Raw genomic sequence first — 11,906 nt, 5'->3', positions numbered from 1 at the left:
CTGCAGCACATACAGATTGGCCTTATGTAGGAACTTTTACATAAATACGTACAAGTATATTTTTTGTTGCAATATGCATTTTCCCCATGTATTGACCCCTTTAATGTCACATTGATGGAACATTTCTATTAATGGTTACTTTCAAGGTGAGTATGTAAGGAGAGAGTCGGCCTGCCACAATGCTGAGTCAATGGGATACACACACACACACACACACACACACACACACACACACACACACACACAATCTTACACAGTCACACATACTGTGGTGAGTGAGGTAGGAAGTTCTCCCCACCAGATTAGGAGTCAATCCCTCATAAACCACAGTCTGCATGATGTAATCGCCACAGAGCAAAGTCACATGGATAGTATGCTGTGTTGAATGCCATTTGGATTGAATGGGAAAGCCCGCTCTGTCCTCTTAATAATGCGGTTGGCTGTGAGGATGAACAGCTGCATCGTTTGTAACCATATGCCACAGATTATTTTATTGTGTATGCAAGCTATGATATAGTGAGAGATGGGGGATAAATCCTGCCTGTCTTATATTCAAAAGTTGTCCTTCACAATGTCTGTTTTCTGAGTGGTGCTTTGAGGTCACCAAGTTCACTCAGAAGATGAGATTCTGGGGTGAGGAAGTGTTTGCCAGATCGGCTGATAGCAGGTTTTATGTTCCCTTGCAGTGGAGTTGCATTTATTGCAGAAATTAGTTGATAAGACAGGATGTGGAAATATATTTCCAAATGGTCTTATCTCAGAATCGAAGGGTCAAATGTTGGATCCATGCAGCAGATGCTCTGTCCCCTGGTATGTCCTTTTGTGCTAAATTCCCTGTACTCATAACTTGCGTTTTAGTGCAGCAATGATTAAAATACTTGGCAGAAAAAAGATGTTACAAATGTTGTTTTGTAATAAAGGTAGAATATCCACGACTATTTTTTAAATCAACAAGTACAGTAATTCAGACAAATCTAAATCTTCACAATGGACAGTTTGTTAATAACTTCGATTTCACCCCACAGTCAGGAGTTTAAATAATATGATTAGATTTCAAGTTAAAACTCCCCACACAACAACAGGACACACAATTATTAAGCTGTACTGATGTGATCAGTTATCATGTTGGAAATTGTGAACAAAATGAGATTGTATTGATACGCTTGTTCCTGAGGTCATACATCTGAGAGCTAGTGAGTTACTATGACTACGGTATCTCACAAGACACATTCCTATTTTTGCTGTTATAGTTGAACGCACACATAAACCAAACAGTGTCCCGCCCGTCTTTCCTGCTCACATTAACGTGTACACACACACACACACACACACACACACACACACACACACACACACACACACACACACACACACACACACACACACACACACACACAAATTATAACAAAGCAGCAGGGAGGTCAGGACTGTTTGTTTACTGTTGTCTTTCCTTTGTGTGCGATGTGTTGTGTTGTCTATTCATTGTGTAAAAGTGTCACCCTTTTGTTGACAGGGCCTTAGAAGAGGGTGCCGCTAGGCAAGCAAGACAGGGAAGACATATAGAAAGAGAGAGAGGAAGAAAGAAAAGGAAATGATGTGTACAGATTTAAAGACGTAGCAGAGAGTTAAGGTGCTCCTTTGTTTGACCTGTATTCAGGACTGACCTTTTTATAGGGTCTGTTAAACTGTAGAGTGTGTCTTTGTGTGTGTGTTCCTGGTCTTATCTGAAAGCCTCCAGTCCCACTCCATCAATATTTGATACAAAATGTCTCCTGTCCTTCCTCTAGAGTGTGCTTGTTATAGCGTGAGTTCAGAAGAAGGCAAATGGAGTAACATGCAATAAATATAGTTACAGTGCAGGTACAGTACACCTTACAATGTGTACCTTATAATGTGTTTTTTGCTTTGCATCTCAGGACTTGAGTTGTTTGTGTACGTGCTAGTTTTGTCTTGAGAAATTGTTAAATATTTAGTTAAAATGAGACAATAAAGCCATTAATGGCCAGGAACAAAGGCAGAGAGACAAATATAGAAACAGAGATAAATATGAGGTGGAAAACAAGCCCAATCTCAATGAACACATTACAGAGAGATAAGTTATGAGCAGAGGCGACACACCAGAGAGATAAAAACAGAGACAGGGCAGAGAGACAGAAAGGGCTGTAGGAAAAAACTGAAAAGAGGGCGTCATATTCACAGAGATACATGCAGACAACTGAGAGGGGGAGATAAAAACAGAGGGAGGCAGACAGAGGGGGAGAAAATGAGGATGACGCAGACAGGGAGGGTGAGACAGAAAGCTAATGGGGAGCTTTAGAAGGTAATGGACTGCGGATCCCCTGTGGACGGATGGGAGTCCCATTCACCCTGTGTACTTTAGGCATTGTCTGCCCCATTGTATATTCAATATCCAGATGCTCTCCAGCCCTCAGGCTTTCACACAAGAGCACTCTGCAGCTCACACAGCCAGGCAGGGGAGGGCTGCAGTTTAGTTTCCTCTCTGAAAGGAATCATCTGGAATATTACAATGAATGGAAACGTCACACCAGTTGAGTTCCAGGGAAGAACAGGGCATGTTAGGTTACGTCAAAAAAGATGGTTTGGATCTTTTGAATTTGATTTGTTTGAGGTCCTTATCCACAATCGAAGCGGTTGACCAATCACAACAGAGCCAGCCAGCCAACCAATCAGAGCAGTCTGGGCTCTGGTTTCAGACAGAGGGTGAAAATAGGTGCTGTTTGAACATTAAAGCATGGAGACATGTCCCAGTAGAGACACTACGTCAGGGGTGTCAAACTCAATCTCATCGCGGGCCACATTAGCATTATGGTTGCACTCAAAGGGCCGGTTGTAACTATATAAATATACATATATAAATATATAATATATATATATATATATATATTATATATATAAAATAATGTATTATATTACATTATTGGCTCTGAATTGGATTATTATCGGATAAGATAATAACAGGGCAACCTGCTTCTGTAAAGTGGCATGTAACCGTATAATAAACGTATTATATTCTTTGCAAGCTCTTGCGGGGCCACATNGAGAAGAGGGCAGGGGATACATCCAAAGTTTTTTGTTTGACATTAAAAGTAACAAAAAAGTAATTGCTGTGCACTTTTTTAGAATGGTGTGATTTGATATATGTTTTATGTTGTTTGTTTTACTGTATTTATGTTTTATAAGGTTTTAGTTAATGTCCTTCTCTGTATTCAATTGTGTTCTGTTTATTTGAAAGGTGCGATGTGAATTAAGTTTTTATTCACTTGTATTATTATTATTTTACTGGCCAGCCATCACTGCACTCTTGGCTCATTATCATCGGATACTCCCTTCTTTTCTTTTTTTTACAAAACAGGTTGTTGGTGCATTCCACATGTGTGTATTTTGAGTGAAGTGTGAAGGTACGCCACGACAAACAAGTAAATATAGATGGTAAGTGTTACGCCCAGGCCTAGGGGAACCTAGGCGCAGCACAAAGCTGCACTCTCCCCACTTTTCCCACTCCCAAGAACATGGACGCCAAGGCAGAGAAAAACGTTTGGTAATTTAATTACCAAATCAGAATCACAAAAACATGCTGAAAGTCTGTTTACAAAAATAACAAACAGGACTAACAAAACCACGAAACAAACTAACTTTTAACACAAAAATCCTACCTAACAAATGAGAAAAATAAACGTACAGGAGAAAACGAATTAACCAAAGAAAAGGGTTTTGCACTGGTTGTTGGTGCATTCCACATGTGTGAATGTTGAGTGAAGTGTGAAGGTACACCACGACAAACAAATAAATATAGATGGTAAGTGACGTGTTAATGGAGGAAGAACAACAGCAATAAAAGAGAGCAACAGCTCTATTGTGCCTTTTATTTTGTGGTGGTTTTTAATGATAAAATGATAGCTCGACAAAATCAGCCACCTCCTGCCCCAAAGCGGTACAGAGTATTCTTCAACCATCAGAATATTACAAACTGCTGTAACACCAATTGTCAATTTAGACAGTTTTTCTCATACACCTCCCCAACTAACAACAATGTCTTCTTCTCAACCATCAACCTGTTTCTAAGACAAATCTGTCTTTGTTGTACAGTAGGCTATGATTTAAAGTCCTCTTCTTAAAAATACCATACCTTGATACAGAGGTTTTGACACAAACGTTCACTTTGCTTCTCAAGGGTCAAAGTCACTGAGACAGGTTTTCTATCATACCAGAAAAAAATCATGGGAATTTCGTTTTTTCAAATCATTACATTTTGGACGGACATGGATGCAAACTAAAACTTGTGTTGTTGGCTAAGGCATACAAGCACAGTTACACCTCATGATAAACAACACCCAATTTCAACTATCACTCTGTCAGCATCTTCGCTCAGTTTTATATCACACACCCTTCTTTTCTTTTGCGTGTTTAGTTTTTAAAAAGTTTGTGGTGCATTCCAACAATGGGAAGGTTGAAGGAAGTTGTACTAATGGTAGGTTATGACGAACACATATGGATTGATAGTGACGTGTTGAAGGAGCAGTAAGAAATGAAAGATAAAAAAACAACTTGAAATATTCTTAAGTATCAATTCATAAATTCAGCATGATCCAGAATGATGTAATATTTAATAAATGATGAATGGATATTTATTTGTTTTCACCTAAGTGTCAGTAGAATGTTTAGATTTGTCATGCAATTTAGTTTGATAACGTTGACCACACCTACTTTAATATCGGTTTTATTATATTTAAAAGTTCAGAAACTATAATGGAAAACCTGTAAGGAGAATTTTGAACAATTGTGTAATGTCATCAAGGCTGAGAGTTTATCAGCAAGAAACACATTTTTAAATTATATTTTTAATTTATCATTGTTTCCATTCATTTCCATCTGACGCTGTTAATTGGGAAGCGTCATAATTAATGTGAGTTACGTGGGCCTAATTTACATTTTCCCTGAAACTTTAAGCCTAAAAATATATGTAAAATATATACAGACATCTTAGTCATAATGTGTATTATTAATACATTAATTCACAATCAATATGAATGAATGAAGGACATGAAAGCCTTTTGTATTTTTTTAATTAAAAACAGGAAACCATCTTTAACTAGAGAATGCAAATCCTGAAAAGATTGCTAGTGGGAATGCTGAAAAGCTAACGCTGAATTGCTATGCTGAAATGTAATGTGTAAGAAGAAAGTGAAGAATTTAGATTGAAATTATACATGAACACTGGGGGCTTGAATGTGTGATGAGAGAAGAAAAGAAGGTAAAAAGGCTTGGAAAAGCAGCAGAATATTTGGCTGAGTAGGCCTACCGGCATTTTACTGAGTACCGACACCTAGCCGGTACCGGCGGCATCTCATGACGCATCTCTGTCGCCATGGCAATGGCATTTGATGACACCCCATAATGTGCTTAGATGTGTTGATGGCTGCATCATTACCAAACCTGTGAAGTTTTGGGCCATTTCGAGCATTTTATGTTATGAAAAAACCGTGTTTCATGGTGAGCATTGTGTTGCCATGGCAACGGCATTTGAAAAAATCTTAAAACTGTCAAATAGATGTCTTCACGGCTGGACTCTTAGTACACATGTGAAGTTTGAGCACTTTTTGACAATTTTCATAGGAGTTATAGCAATATCGTGTTTTACGTCGAGGGATGCGTTGCCATGGCAACAGCTTTTGAGGAAAACTCACTAATGGCACAGACATGTTGAAGGCTGGACCATTAACCATTATCTGAAGTCTGCTGCTCTGAGCATGTCAGTTGGAGTTATGACATCATCGTGTTCCATGACACAGGTGTTTATATTGACTTCAATGTTAAACATTTGATGAATTATGGGATGTCTCTCTGGAATTATGAAAGTTATGAATGAGAAAAGTAATAGCCATCAATTCCCGACCGAGCCGAACGTTTTGATGTTTGAACGGAGTTTCTGCGATGTGGAATGTGGGAGAAGAAGAGGTGCAAAATAACCCGGCGGAATAATAAAGAATTTTGTGCGTAGCATAACAGATATTTGGAATGCTGTGTCAGCATTCCCACTAAACAAATGTTTTCCAGAGATGAAGTCTCTAATAGTTGGAGCATTCTGGAGAATAAATATGACAGCTATTGCTTTGTCAGTGTAGCATAGCATTCACACAACATTCCTAAAGGCACACAACCTCAGAGGAAATGTGCAATAAGTCTCAAAACATCTCAAAAGTTAGACAAAAGAGCAAACTTCATTGTTGTCGCTGCTTTCAAAAACACATAAATAGATTGTAGATAAGATTCATCTGTAAAAAATGTTGCCCCACTGTTGCTAATCCAAAATAGTTACGCTTTATCTAAAATGCAGCATAAATCAAAACATCAAAGAAATGCTTTATCCTTGATGTAATCTGCACTAGTCTTAATCATTTTAGGAGCGCTTCTACAGGAAACACCTGGGTGAGCAGGAAGTTCTTAGACATATCAGTAACCTCACAATCTCAAGGTGAAATAGGACATGGAAGAAATAATTAAATTAACTAAATTCAGCACTTGGCTGGAACTTAGTACCTGATGGAGATCCACAGCCATTTAAGACATTTATAAAGCCTTGGCCAGATAAACAGAAGGAGACAGAGCACAGACACTGAAGAGGTGATAGTTTTATGAGACTGGACTCACCTGGAGTTCACACCATGCCACTTCCACAGTAGTCTCTGTATCCAGTCCCTTGTACACAGTCTTAAAGGACCCTCTTCCAATCTCAATGTCAAATTTCAAAAAGCGCCCGTCTGTAGAAGTGCCCACAGCTTTTGTCTCCACCTCCTCTATATCCTCCTGCACTCGTTTCTCTGCCTCCCTCTGCTCCGCCCGTGCTTTGGCCAGCCCCCTCTCCTCCTCCGTCTCCTTGTCTTTCTCCTCTGTCGGACTGCTAACACTCCCCCCGTCCAAATGTTCTATTGCTTTTCCATCTTTTGTTACCTTTTGTGCCTCCTCGCATCCTCTGGGCCTCAATGTGACGTCAGGCTGTTTGTCGGCAGTTTTTTCGGTAACATCCAATAATGCCGGGCTGGGCTCTTTCACGGCCCCTTCTGCACTACGTTCTTTTTCAATACTACTCGTGGGAACAGCAACTTTAATCCCGCCTTTACTTAAATCTTCCTCTGCAGTTTCTATGTGCCCCTCCGCAGCTGCCCCCCCAGTCCCCAGGCCGGGATGCAGGATGGAGCTTTGCACACCTCTCGGGAGCTCATCTCCTTCAGCGTCTCGCAGCCCATGTCCAGGGGCTTGGGGAAGCAAGAAGGTGGGAGGACCTTGGCAGTCTGGGGGTGAGGTGAGTATCACAGCTGCTTTGCTGGGCAGGTCCAAAGCTGTGACATTGGAGTCACAGATGACACTCCGGCGGAAGAAGCGGTGCTCGGCTATTTTGGAGTCTCTATCCATGGTGTGGCGCCGCCGCTGGACCTCAGGGTGGACACTGAGCTTTTCCACCACGTCCGTGTCTGAACTGGCGGAGCCATTCACATTCTTATTGGGGGTCTGGGGTGATGGAGAGGGAGAGGCTGAGGGAGGAGGGGAGGCCGGGGCAATGAATATTACCGCTTTACTGCTGCTACTGCTGCTTTCAGACATTCCTCCCCAGGCTAAGACCACAAAAAAGAAGAATTCTGTACTTATAAATAAAACCTATGTACACCGTGTGTATGCAGGCACAAATCTCTGCTAGCAAGCTTCTTTTGTGAAATGAAAAGCTCTCCAACCTCAAATAACACCGCAGGAAAAAAGAAAAAGGGATGGGTAAATCTGCTTCCTCTTTGTAATGTCAACTGTTTCAACAAAACAACCTACAGTTCCAACAAGGCCCTCCTGTACAGGGCTCCGGGAAGCCCCAAGAGAGAGGCAGGGGCTTTCGCTTAGAGATTGGGGAGGGAAAAGTCAAAAGCCAGTCAAAGGAGGGGGGGTGCAAGCACTGCAATGAGGTGACAACCGTCAAATTAACACGCGAATCCATCCTGTTTCCAACATCCAGAGAGGGACATCCACGACATGGAAGGACTGGAGATAGAACAGACCACTATGGCCTCAGAGGACTGATAAAACAAAAGATGGTTGGAATCCAATCTGTTACAGCTGAAGGGTCTGTCAGAACAGGCTGAAGCTCCCACAGATCGTTGAGGATGGGAGTGTAGAGGTCGCTGGCCCGTCTGGTGAGGCCAGACAGAAGGCTAGGTAGGCCTAGCCTGGCCCAGCCTGGCCCAGCTTGATCTGCTTCGGCCCTTGTCACTGAAAATAAAAAGAGAGAAGTGAGTGAGCTGTAAGATGAAACTATATTTTCTTTATATATCTGACCATACATTACAAAGGGCAACATCTGCTTCCACTTGACTAATTGGCCGGCCCAAAAATCTTTGAAAGGACTTCTAAATGATACTTGGTTTCCCTCCGAATTGGCTGGTAGAATATAAAAGCTGCCAGTTACTGTGACATTTGATCACCAATTGGCCAGAGATCAGCAGTATGAGCGACTGGGGAGGCAGGGTGGGAAATGAACATCAGCCAAATTGACAAATTGACAGTTTATCCAAACACTAAATCAGATATGTCACCCATATTCGGATGTTCTTTACATTTGGATGGCAAAGTAGCAATACTGGATGAGTCAAGAAAGAACTCTTGTTTGCAGATTCATTATGAAAATGTGACTTGGGTTGAGGAATCGTTATCACCATCTAACGAGATCTACATCCCACCAACCTTTCCCTCCACAGTGCCCCTGTGAAGTTAATTCAGTGGAGTGATGCAGCAGAGTGTGCGCCTAATTGCTCCACGCTCCAAATTTAGCCCAAAGTCACCACCACTGGGCTGACCTCAAGGTTACTCGGTGGCAATTCAGCAGCTAAGCATGAGAGGGGAGGGGGCATCAAGAGTGACAGAGGTAGCATTACTAAACAGAACCTGGATGCATGTCTGAGGACAGTGCACAAGTATATTACTCTGCAGATTGCATTACAGAAAACTGAGTAAATGGTAAGAAACAGGTTAACTGAATTCGCCTTACATAACATCCTAAAGATAACTCTTTTATCAGAGTGGCACTGAGGAACAGCAGCTGCTTGGATGATGGAGACATTATTGAATGTGTATTAATTCCTGTCTAAAAAACATTTATTACATGTAAATGTATTATCGACACAAATAAATATGCACAATAATAGTGACATTCAGTTACGTATAATTAAATCTGTCTATTATGGGGTTTTAAACTGAACCGAGCAACTTTGCACAGACTATATGCGTGTCTTTAAACTGCAAAAAAAAGCCTTTAAACATAAATACAAATACATGGCGTATCACCACCTTATAGCAAAGTAAGGTCTGCACGACAGCCCAAATATAATCATGTTAATGGGTGAAATGTGCAGCACATACAAAATGACAGATACCATTGTTTTAAGGAGGCTTTTAAATTGCACAGGTTTAAATGAGCCCTGGTTTCCTATTTGAGAAAATTCACGGCACCAGGGATGTATTTGGCCCCACAGGCTACTCAATTGCCTCAATTAGGGGAATTGGCTGAAGGATTAGCACTCAAGAGGTCACAGTAGGTATGTGCCTTAAGGCTTGTTTCTGCCTGTTTTAAATAAGAATGTCTAATGTCTGGCATTATACATGCCGTTTAGTTGTTTATTTAATGACCCATGCTGTAGGTGTTAAGAGAAGTCATGTATTCAACCCGTTAGTACTGCTGGAAAAACATCTGCCTTGTTCTTGTTTTGATCACATGGCTCTTATTTCGAAGATGTTTTTACAGTGATTTCACAACAGCTAGGGGGTGTTGTTAGGTCTTCTTCTTTACTGAGTACAGACATAGGGCTGCCAGAAAACAGAACAGAGATGGTACATTTTACACAGCAACAGAAGATGATACTAATTTTAAAGTTGTGTAATAAAAAATTAAATTGAGGTAAATAATGAAAATGTTCGCGTGACAGGTAATGTACTGTATAGCCTTTAGTTAACACAGGTGTGTTGCTTCTACCAATCAGAGTAGTCCTTGAAAGTACGTTTTTTGTGAAAATTAATATGTATAGAAAAAATATATAAATATGAATTTAAATTACTTGTATAATGGGTCATCATATTGGCCTTGCATAATAACAAACTTTTACTGAATTGTATTTGTACTGATTCGTCTATTAACAAGCTCTCTGCAACATTATAATGCACATATAAACATTCAAATATGGCCCATAATGGTGGTAGAACATTGTCAATTCCCTTTCAGATAGGAGTAGATGGCTAGCATTTAAAAGCAATGAAATCAATAAAATATCATGGATTTGTTAAGCATCATAGGTCCATGCCAACAAGTCGTCTATTCGTTATGTTGGGCTAATTAAAACGTAATGAAAGAAAGCTGTTCATCCTGTTATAGTGAGCACAGGAGCAATTAAAAGTCCCGGGCAAAGCCATGAGGGTCGTTACGGAACTGATTTTTAATAAAGGCTCAATTATGACAGAATATCTCTCAAAGTTGTGTGAGAAGAAAAAGTGGTTTAAATAATGTCTGCAAGTTACTAACTGTACTAACTGAAAGAGCTCGAGCCAATGGAGCGCGAGCTGTGCAGGAGACCGAGCCGCAGACCGGGCTTCACTGCTGCCTGCGAGAGACTACAGAAACTAGGCTCTGCAGCTAAAAACACACAGGCAACAGCCAGTCACGATGTTTATAAACCATAATAATAAAACTGAAAATGTCCCTTTACCTATTCCATTGGTGAGGTCTGTCCGGGAACCAGAGAAATATGAAGGTGAAAACTTGATTTAAAGCCTGGAACTCCTCTGAAGGGGGGTCCGCTCCGACACAGCACTAATGTCAGTATAGTGCGTCACATTAAAGCCACAGTTGGTTGTCAAAAAAGCCAAAAAATAAGCTATTTACAAAAACATAACTTAGTTACAACCGTGTCCTTCTAAAGAAAGGTCCGAACAGCGTGGCGAGAAGCGGTTTGTGCAGCGAGCCGTAGCCGACAGACAGACACCTCCCACCGGGAAGAGAAGCCAAGTTCGCTCGGTGGTGTCGCGGCGGCTCTGGTACTTATTTCTGTCTGTGTTGTCTCTGTCCGGGTATGCAACCGCGACCGAAAGGCAACTCAAAGATGCTAAATTCTCATCCGTATCAACATAGTCCGCTCCTGCGACGCCGTTTCGCACCTCTAGGCTCGTGTGGCGCAATAAATCCACTGTGGTCCACAGTTATTCCCCGGTTTCAAGCCATGGGACGGCTGCTCCGCTGCTCTCTGCTCTTCTCTGGCGATGACTCGACAAGGCGACCGTACAGCTTTCACGCAGACGTGCTGCGTCAACCAGCCACCATTAACCAGGATGATACAGGAAGAGAGAGGGTTCTTCCAAAGTAAAACAACCATTCTATTTACAGCAGTGGAAGAAGTACTCAGATGTTGTACAAGTAAAAACAAGTTGTAAAAGTAGAAGTACCAGAGTGTAGGAATACTCTGTTTCAAGTAAAAGTCCTGCATTTAAAATGTTACTCAAGTAAAAGTACAAAAGTATTAGCATCCAAATATACTTAAAGTACCAAAAGTAAAAGTAGTCATTTTTAATTATTGATCTCTAAAGTGTTATCAAAGCTGGTAAAGGTGCAGCTAGTTTGAATGACTTTGTATACTGCAGGGTAGCTTGTGAATTTACTCCAGGTGGAACTAAAGTCTGATTTAACACTTGATTATATTTCACATCATTAATCCAAATCTGTAAAGTAACTAAATGTAACAAATAAATGTAGTGGAGTAAAAGTACACGATTTACCTCTGAATTGTAGTGGAGTAGAAATACAAAGTAGCCTAGCATAAAAGTTGAAATGTTCTCAAGTAAAGTACAAGTATCTAAATTGTACT

The 11,906-nt window shown here is 40.8% G+C and overlaps 1 protein-coding gene across 1 annotated transcript; it reads right to left on the bottom strand.

Annotated features, from left to right (window-relative positions):
* Positions 1-6,647: 6,647 nt before the first annotated feature.
* Positions 6,648-11,278, bottom strand: LOC104949223 (serine/threonine-protein kinase WNK1-like). The gene is made up of 2 exons (XM_010775537.1): positions 10,755-11,278; positions 6,648-8,271 (listed from the first exon to the last, which is right to left on the bottom strand). The coding sequence occupies exon 2, from the start codon at positions 7,618-7,620 to the stop codon at positions 6,652-6,654; it is 969 nt and encodes a 322-aa protein (XP_010773839.1). The 5' UTR covers positions 7,621-8,271; positions 10,755-11,278; the 3' UTR covers positions 6,648-6,651.
* Positions 11,279-11,906: the final 628 nt, after the last annotated feature.

Source organism: Notothenia coriiceps, unplaced genomic scaffold (genome assembly GCF_000735185.1).
Source record: "Notothenia coriiceps isolate Sejong01 unplaced genomic scaffold, NC01 NC01_scaffold00015798, whole genome shotgun sequence".
NCBI classification, from domain to species: domain Eukaryota; kingdom Metazoa; phylum Chordata; class Actinopteri; order Perciformes; family Nototheniidae; genus Notothenia; species Notothenia coriiceps.
This window is presented reverse-complemented; position numbering and strand designations above follow the sequence as displayed.

Coding starts and splice junctions, on each gene's coding strand:
- LOC104949223 (XM_010775537.1), bottom strand. CDS start 7,620: ATGTCTGAAAGCAGCAGTAGCAGCAGTAAAGCGGTAATATTCATTGCC.